We start from the raw sequence: 17252 nt of genomic DNA, 5'->3' as shown, positions 1-17252 counted from the left end.
CCCATCAAATGTATTGCTTGGGCTAACACCACAGAACACGTTAACCCAGTCAAATACATTGCTTGGGAGGGGCTTATGCAGTTGCTCACGAAAAGAATGCCTTGAGTGCAACAGTAGGTAGCTAAGTGAAGATGTGGCTCCTGTAGCAATCTTCTGCTATAATATAAAATACATTTGGAAGAGGTAGAAAGAATTAGCTCTTTTGTGAGGGGAAAAGGCAAATTCTAAACTGAACGAAAAGAGATGGCACGGCAGTCACAACCCCCAGATGTACCAAAAGATTTTTGACAAACAAATTTTCTGGTCATCCATCTCGTTTTGACCTGCATATGCTGCTGCGATTCCATTAGCTTTCAGAACACAAACCGGATCCTCGATTATTGAAATGAGAGGAGTAACCACTAGTATCATTGACCTGTCCGTTTTCAACTTCAATAAATCACAGACTGTTGGCCATGATTGATAAATTAAACTTTTACCATAACCTGTAGGAAGGCATGCCAAAATATGTTTTTTTCAGAACAGCATTCAAGCAGAGAAGTTGTAATGTCTTTATTGACTAGATCTTATGAATAGAGCACAGTTCTTCCAAAACAGAATTACGTTTTTGGCGGACTGCAAAACCTTGCAGGCTACAAGCTTGAATAGCTATGTTATAGTAAGCCCAAAATAAAACTGTTTGTGGTTATATTGCAACAATTTTTTGTGGATTGTTGAACTACGCATCAGTGCATGCATGCTTTTTGGGGTGATATACATCACAATCCCTTGCGAAGTAAAAGAGGATGGGTTTCCATGATTCTCTCGTCTTTTCACTTGATGAAAAAGTCAGTTATCGTCACCTATATTGATAGTTGTATCAATGTAATTCACAAATGAAATAAAAACTAATGTTGATGTGCCATGAAATTAAATAGCTAAAGTTAATCTTCAGTCTCGCTAGCAATTCTTATGACTATTCCAAGTAGTAAGTAGATTCTAGTTGGCCTATTACTGGCAAACAAGCTGTTACTGGCTAATAACTGTGGCAAAAGCCATACAGCTCATTGATACTATTTGTGGTGGAGGTAAACTTATTAAGAAACGTTAGTCAGTTTAACACAATGCTTACTTGGCCTCTAGCAAAAAATTCAAACTTTGCGTGAGGTTAATGCTTGACAAAATGAACTAATGTCGAGATGCAATTTTATGACGAGTTAATATGTCACAATAAGTTCCTAAAGTAATGTCTTTCTAATTTAAAGTGTTGAATGTAGTGTATCAACCCTGTTATACCTGTTGTTGGTTTGGATGTTAGCTAATGTTGGGAGCTAATTTCGAGAACCATTGAGTTTCAACTAATTGGTTTAACAATGCAGAACACTGCACATATTTAGTTTAGTGGCGTAATGGTTAAATCAACCCACTATCTTCCTTTTGCGTACATTTAACACAGATTCACGCTTTACAATTTCGTGCTATGCATACGCCAAATTCCTTTTTTGCGTGCAGTTGAGACGCGATTTACTCCCATTAATAATTATGGTGAACAAATTATTTTTGTTGACATACACCAACTTAAACCTACTGGACGTCACCATCATCAAGGCTCGGATTTCCCAAAGATTGACGATTCGTTTAAAAGCCGAAGATTAACTTTTTTCTTGCAATAACATCAACGGGAAGGGTAAATTTAGAACAATATTGTTGCATTCTTTTCATTTACGTGTAAATATTTTGATACTTGTATATAGATAGAAATGTATCCTGAGGGAATTGTTCAATATCTACACTTGACTACATTAGTTGCAGTATTTGCTTTTGTAGTAAAATAGCATAGCGGTTCTCTAGTTAGCGAACGCTGCTAGCTAGTTTGCAAGTACATCCTACATTTTCAAGATTCAGTGAGATGTGCTAGAAAATGTATTATTAATAGATTACCCAGACCTGGATTTGATTATTATATTTTGCTTAATCATACCGTAGCCAATGTTTTTATTTTACTTTTTCTGATAATGTGTATTACATTTGTAATTAAATGCATTGTTCCCAATGAAATCCTGCTTTTACCATTACAGTACTTTACAGTACTCTAATTTATTCACATTTTGTATGTATTATCTATAAATATAGCATCTTCCTAAATTGCATATAATTTGTGTTAGGATTTTATTTAATGTCATTGGTCCCTGCCTTGCTGCTTCAGACTGCGTTCTGCCGATTCGAGTTCGAGCTTACTTGGAAGGGTAAATGTTGCAGCCCAAGTTGACTGTGCATACAGGCGCTCCATTGAGCAGCATAACAAACAGGTACGTTCTCAGTTGTATTAAACTGTGTGGAAAATGTGAAACTACACTGCTGGGCACAACGAGTCAGTGGATTCCCTGAATCCTGGAATATTCAGATGCATTTTCGAGACTGTGTGAGGGCGATTCGAGACTTCAAAGGCACTATGACGCTCAGCCCATCTTCAAAGGGACATCTAGCACTGTACAAAATGAACTGTTAGACTATATGTATGAAGTGTACAGGGAGGAGATAGCCAAACAAGTGGACGAGACATCAGGCAAATGAGACAACTGATGTCTCCTGTAAATCACAAATGGTGGTTGTGTTGCAATACATGTTGCCTGACAATAGTGACAGAGAGGTTTTTGGAGTTTGTGGAAGTCAAAGATAAAACTGGACTCGGCCTCTCTAATAGCATCAAGGGTGTACTCGAACCACTGAAGCTGAGAGAAAATCTGATCGCTTATGATGGTGCGGCTGTAATGAGTGGAAACGTCTGAGGGGTACAGACGCTAATGAAAGAGACCCACTTGCCCAGTTTGTTCAGTGGTATGCTCACCAGCTGAACCTGACCTTGCACCAACTATTATTCACTAATAATACATTTTCTAGCACATCTTAAAACAGGGTTTCTGCATGGTTTAATCAGTCAAATGTATGACTTTTTAAGACCTTTTTATGACCATTATTATTTGAATTTATGACCTACACAAATTATGAAAAATAACGTCAGTTATCGAGTCATTAAAATTCCTTTCAAAGGTATTTTTTTTATTAGTGATTTTTATTTAATTTTATCATTGAAAAGTAACAAGTTTTATTATTTTAAGGTTCCAATTTCTTAAGAGTGCGAGTTGAGTATCAAGAACAAGACTTAACAATTGTAACATTGTAAAGTAACATTGTAAATTAACAATTATTTTATGGAATTACTTTCCAAAATAACAAGTCAGTCAGTGTCTATCTACATTTTTCTCAGTTCGTCCCCTTTAATGGTGATCTCCTCCTCAACCTTTTTCAGCTCAGCCAATTTCTCCTTGCTTGCCCACCTGAGGGCGTTCGAGTTTGAAAGGAACTCTGCCAGCATGTCGGCCTCTCTGGTGAGACAGGTGGAAACCTCTTGAACAGTGGTTTTCTTTCTCTTAAGGTTGGTCAAATACTCCTTTGCCAGCTTTCTTTTCTGTGTCCATGCTTCACTCTCCTTCCTTGCACGCTGCTGATCAAGGAAAATACGGTAACTCAACCTGGCTGCACCCACAGATACCAGCAGTTCTTTTATGAGGGGAACTTTGGTCACCCCACCGTGCAAATCTACATAATCACATACAAGTCTATGTGCAATCATTGTCTCTTCCTGCATATTGTCAGTCTCAACCTCCTTGTTCACAGAGAACCCCATTTCAACTGAAGCTTGGCCATGAGAAAGGAGGAGCAGCTTCTGGCAAAATGCCCAAGCCACTGGATAGGCACAGCTTAAACAGCCACACAAGAAGGTGTCCAGCCGTTTTACCATTGGCTGGAAGGAGAAAAGCTCTTCATTCCTACACTCAAGCGTCAGGAGAGCCTCAAACTGTTGTAGAATGACATCCCCTAAAAAAACATTTAAAAAAATTTTACAAAGGGAATTAGTTAGAATTATATTGATATATTGATCCACTTTAACCTCTATAAAGACTACAATAACATTTGGTTATGATGGCTTAAATTCAGGTTTTTTCCTAAGATTTCAGAGGACATAGAAAACTCCACTAAACTCAGATAAATACAAATTTAAACTCATGACCAGACAATTTGTTAATCTGCAACACCTACATGTTTGCTCATCCAGTTTGTTTTATTGATTACTGTTGTCAGGATACCTTTCCATTTGAGACTAAGCTACCGTATTTTCCGCACTATAAGGCGCACCGGATTATAAGGCGCACCTTCAATGAATGGCCTATTTTAGAACTGTTTTCATATATAGGGCGCACCGGATTATAAAGCGCATAGAATAGAAGATACTGCAGAATTTCGAGACCGCCTCGAAATTCATCAATGTTCATGTCCCGTGCTAGCGCTGTTGCCTTCATTCGAATAGTGACTGTAGAGACGCTTCTACTTGCTGCTCTCTGTTCAACAACCCACTGTTCGAGTTTGTCCTCTAACTGTGGCCATCTCGCTTTGTTCCCATTGGAAACTCTGTTCAGTCTTCTTTACTTGGCGCAGGTCATCTTCTTGCTTCCTCCACTTCCGTACCATTGATTCATTCATGTTGAATTCGCTCACTGCTGCTCTATTCCCATATTCTACTGCGTGACCGACAGCCTTGAGCTTGAACTCTGCGTCGTAAGCATGTCTCTTGAAAGGTGCCATGTTGGGGTCTTTATACACACAAGTGGTGTGGGACTGTGAGTAAGCACAGTACCGGTGTTTACTGACTACGGTAGCCGTAATGCTGCAAGCGGTGCGGCTTTGTAGTTTACCAGTCATACTGAAACAATTTATTATTATTAAATTGGTTTTTCATACGGAAACATTTTGACAGAGCGCCTTGAGCGCCATGTACAACCAGTATGGATCAACCAATTAACCAATTTATATATATATAAGGCGCTCTGGATTATAAGGCACACTGTCGTTTTTTGAGAAAATTAAAGGCTTTTAAGTGCGCCTTATAGTGCGGAAAATACGGTACCTTCTGATTTTTACATTTATTTTCTCAAATGTGTTAACACTTAGGTGATGCACCTAAACTTTATATTGTAAGCAAGGAAAACCTTATGTAAAACAATTCTAAATCATGAGACACTGCACACGGAACAGGTGCAGGACCATTACAAGAGGAAATGACAAAAGCTAGAGATCCACACTAAAAAATACCCCTGATGGGAAAAGAGAAAAGGTATATAAATGTAGCAAATGTCTGCAAGATGGCACAGTTAAGTACAATGCTGTAAACACAGTCTAATATAATTCAGTGTGGTACTCTAACTTTGGTCAAAGCCCCTTCCAGAACTACTCCTACCAGCAGATACACCTCCTGCCAGCTGCTTGGCCTGTAGAAAGGTCTGCACCAGACATTTCATTTGTTCCTTCCACCTGTCTGGGTCTCTGAACATGTTAGAGGGGTCCAGACAGGCCATCTGCCTAACAGTGGCGTATTTGAGTGGGCTCTTCTCCTGCACTTTTCTGACTATATTAGTCAGACCCTGAATGCATTGCCTTCTAAATTCAAGGACTCTGAGATCTGATATTTTAGTGTCCTAAAGAGGGATGTACAATAAAAACACAAGTAAGTAGAATGTACAACACAATGATTCCTGCTTCTTGTATCCTGACCACAATTTCTAAAATTACTTCAAATACAACTTCAAAATTGACCACAATACCTTCAGGGCTTTATCTGCAGCTAGGCCAATGTCAATTTTCTGTGGGAGGAGCAAATTCTCTCAAGTCCAGCTTGGTGAGCTGTAGTTTTGTAATGTCCTGCAGGACTTCTCGCTTCACAAACCGCCTCAGTACACTCTGTCAGAAGAAAAATCCAGATGAAAAATGTAAGTGCCCTACATCCATATTTTTTATGCAGTAAAGTCACAGTTTTAACAGTTTTAACAAAAAAATGAACAAAGGTTGAAGAATTTCATCCATTAAACACAGTGTACATAATACATCATACTCATACACATATATAATTATAGTAGCTGAGGAGCCAGACAAGCACAAAAGTTATTTTTAAATTACCTTGATCAACTCAGCCAAGTCTTTGGCAAGGAATGGCATTACTGGCTCATCCGTCTGGTACCTTTTCAGGAAGGGGTCAAAGGTACGGGCGATGGTCGTGAAAAAATTAAACTTTGCCAAGATCAGGGGATCCTTTTGAGCGGCCTCTATTGTATCATATGAGCCTGTACCAGGGTTTGGCAGCTCCTTTCTTTTCACCGCATTCACATACAGCTGAAGTGAAGGCCAGACCTCCAGAGGTCTGGTTCTCCAACCATCGATGTCCACAGAATGATAGGGGGAACACTGATGACTTGGTGACTGTCACGTAGTCTTCCCTCCTCGCTGGAACATTGTTAAAGAGTGTGTGCATTGCTCTTAACAGCTTTTCCACCTGCCACATTGAGAAACCTGCCTTGAAAGCATTGTGCAGAGTATGAAGCCCACAGCTCCCCTTGGACACCAGCTGAGCACCCCCATACATTTCATTTAAGTCGGATTGGAGAAGCTCAAAGAACTTTAAATTTACATTGGGCCCATCCATCGATACAGAGACCAGCCTGCGGAGATTCAGCTGCTGCACACACTCCTTGAGGGAAAACAATAAAAAGATGAGGATAAATAAATATACCACGTAATTGATAACATACACACATAACATACACACACACTTTTGCACTTTTCAAGTTCAAGCATCACCATGTTTGACTAGGCCTACATGTCTGTTTCTATTCAAGTTATCCATGTGGGCTGTTTCTGAAAATACAGCCACGCCATGCAATTGATGAAACAAATTAAACGATTTAGTATATAGTTATATTATATATAGTTATTTTTCTATTTTCTCAAGAGTATGGCTAGAGTGGTGCATAGACCATTAACGAACATTATATAACGGTTTCCCTACTCTCCAAATTGGTTTGAATAAATGGATCAAACACAGGTTTTAGGCTATTCATAGTCGTAGGTTTGAAGATATAATTATTTCAAATATTACATGCAGCATTAGAAATCATATTTGTTTTAAATATTAAACTTTAATTACTTACTTTAAAGTGCTTTAGCAAATCCTGGGCCGTGAAATGGCCAATGAAGTGTGATCCCAGGTACCGGGAATGCACCTTGTCGTCATTCCAGAAACGAACGTGTATGTCCAGCTGTTTCTTCTTGCTTGTGTGATTTAAGCTTTCATCAAACATGAGAACATAAGGCCCCGATACCTTGGAGACGAGGTATTTTTATATACTCTTCCAAGCCAAACCAGATGAGGTCTTATCTTTCCCGCACGTAAAAGTTTTGGCTATGTCAGAGTCTGGGAACATTGCTCGGAAAAGTTCGGCAATTTCTTCGTTCCCGTTGTAGGATTGGTGTTTAGTCACAGTATTCAACACCCACAGGACCTCCGCTTTTAGTGTGGATCATGGGCGAGGCTAGCCCCTTTTTAGGGGTGCTTCAGCACCCCTAAAAAGGAGCTCAGCACCCTTAAAACTTGGAGTAAGAAATGATGTTATTCTATAACATTTTTGTTCGTCTTTGACAAGGTTAAATAATGTCCAAAACATACTCCGTAGTTTGTGGTTTAGAATGTATGTGTTAAGGATGAAAATGAAAACATCCCGGCTTAGCAAATGGTGTAATCCTCTTCTCTTCTACTTCTCCTCTGTACCCGAAACAAACGCAGAGTGAGAAGCCGTTATGTAGTGTTGTGAATCAACTAAGTTGCTCCAAAGCTGTGTGTCACACTTCTTTCCTTTTACCTAGAGTTGTTCCGATTCCGAAACCATATCGGTGAGTATTGGAGTCAGTATCCTGAATCACGGTACACCTATAATAAGTGTTTATTTTCTGCCTATTTTAGTCCAGCGGGTCGCCGCCGCTGTGGAGTAGCTGGGTGACTCGTCCATAGTCATAAACGGAGAGAAGTAGCGCTGGTTACAATGTTCTTTTGCAAGACGCATGCAGTTCTGTTTATTAACTGCTAGAGCGTGAAACAAAAACAGCAGCGCGACATATAAACTGCGTACCTGTGTAGTGCGTACGTGTGTCTCTGTTAAAGTTTATCGTTAATTTGATACTCATTTTAACAATCAGGTCATGTAAACATGACATCACGTGCGTCTTTGGACCAGAGTGAAAACAAACATCACTGTATACCACCAGTATGTGTGAATACACTCACTGTGGCTTTTTAAATGAATTGTTATTGCTAGATTTATATCTGTTGTTTTTCAGTTGTGGCTGACTATCAAACTAGACAATAAAAGAAAGTTGAATGTTTTTATTTTGCTGTATTTATTCATTCCTCACACACAGAGGATTTAACCTGAACCAGGCTTAACTCCTGAACTCCTAGCATTACTCTCTCTGTTCAGGACATGGTAGCAGTGTACAAACTCCTAGATTCAGTAATGTTCGCTTCACTGAAAGCTGTTATGCAGGTTGCCTTGACAATACCAGTTAGCAGCTGTACATGTGAGCAGTCTTTTACTGCCTTGCGTCGGCTCCATACATGGCTCAGGAGGACCACAGGCCAAAGCAGACTCCAGCACCTAGCTGTGATGTCTATTGAGAAGGAGTTGCTTGAAAAAATGTAACACCAAAGGGTCATTGACAGGTTTGCCACCCTCAAAGTGCAGAGACATAGATTAACTCTCCCAAAGTACAGCCAAATGGTGATTCGGGGGAAGTACTTCAAAGATTTCCCTCTCTTTCTTTATATCTTTACTTTCTAAGTATTTTCAAGATCTCTGTAAATAATCTGGATATTTTGGACTTTTTGGTTTTACCTTCTTTTTTTTCTTGCTCTTGATGTGAAGCTTGTTTTATTATTATTTATTGATGACTTATATTGGTTTATGAAAGTTCAGACAGGCGTGCAACTAGATATGTTAGAGATGGCCATTTGTAAATTATTTACAGAAGATGAATTACATTTTGTTGTCCAAGTACCTGTTACTTTGTTCAATGACAATAAAGTTGAATCTAATCTAACCAATCTGATGACTGTTGATACAAAAGGAGGCACATGGAGTTAACGTTCAGGAAAACCAGCTGAGTGAAGGTTTTGTGTTTGTTACAGGGGGCTGTCTGTGTGAACCATAGACTGTATATATAATGGACGACGCCCTTTCGCTCTTTTCCATTGGTGAAAAATGAAGCCACCAGTGTCCTGATACGACGCTGACATCTTGGACTTGCGTCTGCGCAGATAGCGATCTTGGGACCAGTTCTGCGCAGTAGTTATGCGCAGTAGCGAGAAGGAAGTAAAGCCGTAAAGCCGCGAAATCAACGGCCCCACCCCTGTGCCCCGCCCTCAATCTCCCTCGCAGAATGCGCACACCGTAATCAATCGCAAGTCCAAGTACAGTACAACCTTTGCTTGTTAAACCTAGACGATATGTTATAGCCTAACTTACATCATGTTTAACCTTAATTTAGAATAGGCCTAATACAAAAATAATTGGTAACTTCTAGCTAACGATCACCTGCTAGCTATTAACATGGCTATTAACGAGGCTTGTTGTCTTTTAGCTAACGTTAGCTAGCCCATTACATTTATTTACTAATTAAATAGCTTATAAATTTAACTTACCGAAAAAAATTCAAAGATCGATTGGAAATGCCAGATCGGTTAGCACAATGTACTGCAGAACAACCCATTATGTCCGTGTGAAATTATATTAATTATAGAAATTTAGAGATTAAATGTAAAGTTCCAATCTCCTCAGTCCTCCGAAGATTCAGTGGCTCCTCGGCTCAGATAGCTGTCAATCACAGCTGTGAATCACACCACCGTTTTTAGAGCATTAAATAACTAACTAAAAACAAACTTATTTTAAAAACAAACTCTTGAATTTACATTAGCGTGATACAAACTACAGTAAATGACAGAAACCAGCTTCGGAAAAAATATATTTGAAGGGTAATTTAATTGTTTAGTTGGTCTCGCGTCCCATTGAATAACATGGGGAGGGCGGGGTTTATGACCTATACTGGGACCACTCACCAGGGGGCGATCGAGACGTTTTGGCTTCACTTTTCAGGGCTTGTGCGGCACGCTTGGTGTGAACTCTCACAATTAAGCTGGTGCTCTGAAAAGGTCTCAAAAAAAAATTATCTGGATTTTAGAGCCAATGTGAACCAATGTTAAAATGATAAACTGACGGATCGCCTGCACACGCTGCAGGCCTTTAACAGCAACGATATGCTTTTCCGATTTAGCATGCGACTTCAAGGCTTTTATGCCTAAACTACACAGCTCCAACGCCTTCTTACACAGAGTGCAATAGGCATGATAACGATTGTTTGCGACGGGCTTGAGCCAACTACTAAACGCTACGTCTTCGAGCCATAGAACGTTAAAGGTGCATTTTCCCATTGTGAAAGCAAGGATGATTTCCGTTAAACTAAGCAGTGACTCGGTATGATACAGTATGTTCGGAGTTCGCGCGGGTTTCTTTCGACAAGTCTGTTTGCTGCACTGCCGCATGGACCTTGTAGTTCTGGGACGCTGTGATACTACTTAGATTCCTCAGACAGAACTACAACAGGTGAACCCAATGAATGCCATTGCCGCCGCCAGCGCATTTTGATGGAAGAACAAATGAATGGACGAGCATATACATTTTAACCTGTTTTTAACCTGGATTTAAAAATGTATACGTTTGGGGGAGAGATCTCCGGTTCGAATCCTGGAAGAGCCCCCACTTGTCCCCGCCAGAGAATTTCAGGTCTGCAAAGCCAGCCTTTGAAGCCACTCCCCAGGTGCACCCAATCTGGCTCCAATTATGCAAAACAAGCAGAACACTAACAGGAAAACAAGGCAGGAAGAACATCACACACGTCTAAGATCTTGTGGTAGTTTATTCCAGTTGTGTGCAGCATAACTGCTAAACCCAGCTTGGCCATGTTTTGTTTGGTCTCTTGGCTCTACTAGCTGACCTGAGTTCATGGATCTAAGAGCCCTGCTAGGTTTATATTCTTCAAATATATCAGAAATGTATTCGGGGCCTAAATCATTCAATGATTTATAAACTAAAAGCACCACTTTAAAATCTATTCTGTAACTGACTGGAAGCCGGTGCAAAGATTTACGAATCGGAGTGATGTGCTCTGTTCTCTTGGTCCTGGTTAACATTCTAGCAGCAGCATTCTAAATGAGCTGCAGCTGTTTTACAGACTTTTTGGGGAGTCCAGTTAAGAGGCCATTACAGTAGTCAACCCTACTAGAGATAAAAGGATGGATGAGCTTCTCTTGGTCTTTTTGGGACATAGAATGCTATTTTTAAGATGATAGAATGCTGTTTTGGTGACCGCTTTTTTTTACTGCTAAATGTAAGGTCTGAGTCTATCAGAACACCAAGATCATGCACTTGGTCCCTGATTTTTAGCTCTTTACCCATACTAGTTCATTTATTTTTGTTGCCAAACACAATCTCTGTTTTATCTTGGTTTATTTCTAGACAATTTTAGTTCATCTAGGTATTTATGTGCTCTATACAGTGAGTCTATTGTTGTCATATGTTTCTAGAGCCATATATATTTGAGTATCATCTGCATAGCTATGGTAGTTAGTGCTGTTGTTCTGTAGAATTTGGCACAGAGGTAGCATATAGAGATTGAACAGAAGCAGCCCGAGAACTGATCCCTGGGGAACTCTGCATGTCATAGCCACCCTATCAGATTCATGATTACCAATGGTGACAAAGTAACTCCGGCAAATCTAGATATGATCTGAACCAATTAAGGATTGTCCTGGAGAGTCTTATGCAATTCCAGCCTGTCTAGAAGTGTTCTATGATCTACAGTGTCACATGCTGCACTGAAATCTAATAGAACCAGAACTGTTATTTTATCACAGTCAGTATCCAGCCGTACATCATTTAAAACCTTTATCAGGGCTGTTTCAGAACTGTGGTGAGGTTGGAAGCCTGACTGAAATTTGTGCAAGAAACCAATGCAGTTCACAAAATTGCGGAGTTGATTGAAGACAACATTCTCAATGATCTTTGCTATAAAAGGGAGATTTGATAAAGATCTATAGTTGTTTAATATAGATGCATCCAGTGTTCTCTTTTTTAATAGGGACTTAATGGCAGCTGTTTTTAGAGAGGTTGGGAAAATGCCTGATTGTAGAGAGCTATTAACTGTTTGCTGTAGATCCATTGTTACAGAGTAAAAAAAAGTCTGATGGCTGTGTGTCAAGACAACATGTGGAAGCGTTAAGATTTCAAACTGTTTCTTCTAGGGATTTCTGATCAATTGTATTATATTGCGAAATAATAACCAAGTTGTCTTGGTGGTCGAAGTGACAGTATAGTGTCATTATTAGACTGTGTAGTTCTGATGGTCCATCTAATACTTAAAATTGTTTTACTAAAGAAACACGCAAATTCATTACATTTCACAGTGGACACATTCTGATGCTATCTGCTTTAGGGGGTTTGTAAGCCCCCCCACCATGGCAAATAGAGTGCGGGTATTGTTGATATTTTTGTTGATCATTCCCGATAAATGTTGCTGTCTGGCCCTGCGTAACTCATAGTTGAAGCTACCAAGGCTTTGTTTATAGCTGCCATAGTGAATTTGAAGTTTAGTTTTCCTCCACTTACATTCCGCTTTCCTACATTCTCTTTTCAGGGCGCTTACCATCATGGTGGTTCTCCATGGTGCTTTCTGTTTGCTCATAGTTTTCTTTACCTTTACAACACGATCGAAGACATTCAATATTTGGGCATTAAGATTATCCAGGAGTAAATCAACTGAGTCAGCACTTATTGTTGGAGAGATAGCTATGGCTTACATAAACTGAGCATTGGTACTCTCATTAATGTACCGTTTCTTAACAGAAACAGAGTTTACTTGAACATCCGGGGTGATGAGTGATTGAAAAAAGACAGAAATGATCAGACAGGGCCAGGTCTTTAACCATGACAGAGGAAATATTAAGTCCTTTAGGGATAACCAGATCTAGAATGTGGCCTTGAGTGTGTGTACACTCTTTCACATGTTGAGTCAGATCAAAAGTGTCAAGTAGTGCAAAATGTTCTTTGGCATTATTGTCTGTACTATTATCCATGTGGATGTTAAAATCCCCTGTTATAATAAACACGTTATAATCAACTGATATAACAGAGTCATTACGCAAAATCATCAATACAATTTGCTAAATATTGTGGTGGTCTTTAAATGGTAAAAAATAAAAATTGGGGGCACCCTTCAATGTAAAACAGAGGTATTAAAAGAAATAAAATTACCAAGTGTATTTTCTTTGCACTGGAATCTATCTGTCAATAGGGCAGCATGAGGGCAACAACATCTATTCCTTCTAATTGCAGGCCGGCCTAACTTGCCTGGTTCCTTTTCTTGTTCCTCCATCTTTGCTTCTTTTCTGATATGTTGCAACCTCGGTTGGAACTAAAAACTTTCAGGGAATGTGTTCTATCCTATTAGAAGAAATAGGAAACCACGCTAAGCCCACCTTCAACAAGCCTGTGAGTGGAGGCTTATTTTAAAACTAACATCCTATAGAAATAGGCAACTTTCCAGACGAGAGGCCAGACGAGATTGGAAGTGTGGCCTCACGAGACTACGGTTATGGACACTCACACTATTTTCCTCATTTTTTTCTACCCCTGTCACATACCAGTGTTTCGTCTTTTAAAAACGTTGCATTTCAATCTCGTGTAGTGTAGCAGGCTCAGGCTGACTGAGTAAGGTACCTAGCATCGGCTTGCTGCCGTAAGAAACGTGGGAAAATGTGGGACACAATTTGAGTAAAAGAGGGGGGTTCGGTGTGAAACATAAATAATGTATTAGAAGGCATGATTTAATTTGAGCATCATTTTGAGTAGCACAATCAATGACAGGATCAGACAAAAAATTATTATTAAAAAACATTTATTTTTTTCACAGGGCCCTAGGCCTTCAGAAGCCATAGGCCGCTGCCTACCTTGCCTAATGGTAGTGACCGCCACTGGCATCATGTAACATCTAATGTCAAGTCAATGGTTGAGTTTGACACCTATTATTAACTTTCTGTTTTGTTTATAACTCAATTACATTTAGAAAATGCAAACACTTTTGCAATTAGTGTTTTATTACCACAGTTATTAGTTTACAGCAATTTGTAGGCCATCCAAAATGTAACAAACAAATTAAAAAACAATACTTGAAAATGTATTACAAAATATTTCACGGAGGTAAAACATCTCAGTGATACGAAGCGAAACGTAATGGTACAAAAAAGAAAATGATGATGCCATCTTATTTTCATGTTGTAGACTGCTGTTTAAATCATACCACAGAAGTGTATAAGGTGAACATGACATAATTTAATATCTATGTACATATGTGATTTTCCTGATTTAAACATTGTATATTTATTGTAACTCAAGTGGTGATAACAGTGCAAAGTCAAGTTTTGTGAATATTTATACATACATAGACAAAATTAGACATACTATGCTTTAAGACAAAACAACAAATGTTACACCTCAAAGAGACAACCTGAATTCTTTAGTCAGTCCTCGCAAAGGTTTTCAATAGAATTGTATTTATCATATTTCCCATGAAAAAGTGTTTTTTAGAGCAGGGGGAAACGGGTCTAAGACCCCTAGCAAATTACTTGATGTATCAATTTAAAAAAAGAAATACAAACCTTAGTGCATGATCCACATGCACGGTTAATATGTTGTTCAGTGCAATATATATATATATATATATATATATATATATCTACTAATACAAATCAGGCAATATATACAAGGTAATTGTTATCGTAACGACCAGTATCAAGTTGAGGCCTTTGTCTCCCACTCCTACAAAATAATAGAAAAAAATGAAATCTGATTAAATTGAACAATTACATTTGTTGAACAATTTGACTTACATGTCCATTTAATGGTGTTGATAAAACTGTATCACTGACTGATGCTGAGAATGGATTACATATCCGTTTTCCTCCATATTAATATATTACTCTTACCTTCTTTCTCTGAAACACCTTGCCGTGCTCAATAAAGAGGGCAGACGGTGCCCTTTTCAGTGAGTTTTTAGCTGAGGCAGTCCTACGTAGTAGTGGAGTGAAGAAACCGCCCTTTAGAGACAAATTCAAAAAATGAACAACATTGTGCTTTTCCACAATCCAACTTAATAATTGATTGCACTTATAACACTTTTCTAGCACTGAAGTGAGAACTCTGTGTTTGGCCCTAAAAATGTGGCCTCATGAGAAGAATCATACGGTAAGCTATTTTGACTTCATATCAGTGTCACAGTGACATAGCCAAAAAGAGCAAGTACACACTCTTGACACAATTATGTACTTGTAAGGAGATCAAAGATCTGTTTTTCCTGTCTGAAGCTTACCAAGCTCTGATATGCAGCTTATGATAAGATTAATTTGTTTACAATGTGTCAAACAACTTTGCTAGGCCCAAGAAATCTTTCAAGCTTCACAGGAAGATGTTATTTGAAGGTAATGATAACGAGGACCTCATCTTTGAACTGGCCGTTCTGGTCATTATTGGTCATTTCTGTGCCCTGTAATTGCTTCTAAACAGACATATTTACGGATGGAGAGGAGGCAAGGTCATTTCATGACATATTGTTAGAAAAAAATAATTGTGTTTAACCTTTAACTGGATAGAACATGCAATGTTTCCTTATTTACGTTTCTTTCCATGATTTATTAATGAGTTGCCTTACGTATTTGACCAATTTTATTAGCCAACTCATGTCACACTAAAGCCCTTTGTATTTCTAGGATAAAACATGTTTGTTGTGTTTAGTATTCCAAACACCAAGTGGCAGCATTGTACCATGAAACATCTCTGTAGGCTATCTGGACTCGTCTTCATAAAGCTTTTCCAAGGAGAGCTGGTCAAAGATCAGCTTTCCTTTTTAGATAATTATGAATACCACTATTTGGAAATGAAAGGCCTGATAATAGATTAGCACTTCTACTCTGAGACATTATAAAACATGCAATCTGACCATACAGACATCTGTATACTATTTAGTATAATATACAGTTCATTCCTACTTTGTGGTGCCATTTGGACCTCAAAATTCTTACATAAAAAAAAAAGTATTTTAAATGTTTCTTATTGTTCACATGGGATCATGAGATATTTCCACCTTGTTAGGGACAATGTTTGGTCAACATTTCTGTGTGCATTAAATCTGATGGTTTTGTTAAATTATGATTGGAAAATATTAACCTAACAGGAAGTATTGAAGCACAACAGGGTGGACAGCCATACCAACAACTATACTTTAACATATAATGTGAATAAACACAGATATGTATTAACTGTATTTTCCTATTATCAGCAACCATCAGTCCTGTTTTCCAGTAGCACAGTGTTTGCTAATCCAAGTTTATCATTTTAAAAGAAAATCCCTCTGCAGTAAAACTGGCCTTCTAGTTGAGTATCTGAAGCATCAGCAATTTTGGGTTTGATTACAGGCTCTAAATACAGAGAAACAAAGAACTTTCATCAGTCTATTCTTGTTCTGAGAACATTGTATTGTTCCTCTTGCTCAGTTGTGCACCGGGGCCTCCCATTCCTTTTGATATTCTGGTTAGAGCCAGTTTGTGCTGTTCTGTGAAGGGAGTAGTACACAGTGTTGTACGAGATCTTCAGTTTCTTGACAATTTCTCACATGGAATATCCTTAATTTCTCAGAACATGTATAAACTGACGATTTTCAGAAGAACGTTCTTTGTTTCTGGCCATTTTGAGCCTGTAATCGAACCCACGATTACTGATGCAGCTGATAGTTAACTAGTCTAAAGAAGGATAGTTTTACTGAGAAATGTAATTGTTTCTTGAAAAATATATGCCCAATTTGAATTTAATGCCAGCAACACGTTTAAAAAATGCTGGGACAAACTGGAAAAGTTGTGTATTGCTGAAAGAAAACCTGGTAGAACATCTCACAACTAATTAAGTTAATTGGCCACAGGTCAGTAACATGATTGGGTATAAAAAGAACATCCCAAAGAGGATGAGTCTTTCATAAGTAATAATGGGGAGGGGTTCTCTGTGTTGGCAAATAGTTCATCAATTTAAGAATAACATTTCTCAATGTAAAATTGCAAAGAGTTTGGGGATCTTATCAATGGTACATAATATAATTAAAAGATTCAGAGAATCCGGAGAAATCTCTTGTACACAAGAGACAAGTTCAATGGATGGCCGTGATCTTCGGGCCCTCACAGCATTGAAAACAGACTTGATTCTGTAGTGGACATCGCTACATGGGGTTAGGAACAC

General features: G+C 38.7%; 1 protein-coding gene and 1 long non-coding RNA gene across 3 annotated transcripts in view; both read right to left on the bottom strand.

Moving 5' to 3' along the window:
- Positions 1-4871: 4871 nt before the first annotated feature.
- On the bottom strand, positions 4872-8020 carry LOC109616511. Its single transcript, XR_002197653.3, has 3 exons — positions 7020-8020; positions 5992-6559; positions 4872-5775 (listed from the first exon to the last, which is right to left on the bottom strand). It is a non-coding gene; the product is annotated as an uncharacterized LOC109616511 (long non-coding RNA).
- Positions 8021-13894: 5874 nt separating this feature from the next.
- The window catches only part of si:dkey-220o5.5 (actin filament-associated protein 1-like 2), a 40170-nt gene continuing 36812 nt past the window's right edge, over positions 13895-17252 (bottom strand). The window contains exons 16-17 of one of the 2 annotated variants that reach the window (XM_020052518.3): positions 14957-15067; positions 13895-14789 (exon numbers count right to left, since the gene is read on the bottom strand). In XM_020052518.3, the coding sequence (XP_019908077.1) occupies positions 14763-14789; positions 14957-15067 (138 nt within the window). In that variant the 3' untranslated portion in view covers positions 13895-14762. The remainder of the gene's footprint in view (positions 14790-14956; positions 15068-17252) is intronic. The other variant, XM_020052519.3, reaches the window with a different exon arrangement.

Source organism: Esox lucius, chromosome 13, assembly GCF_011004845.1.
Source record: "Esox lucius isolate fEsoLuc1 chromosome 13, fEsoLuc1.pri, whole genome shotgun sequence".
NCBI lineage: Eukaryota > Metazoa > Chordata > Actinopteri > Esociformes > Esocidae > Esox > Esox lucius.
This window is presented reverse-complemented; position numbering and strand designations above follow the sequence as displayed.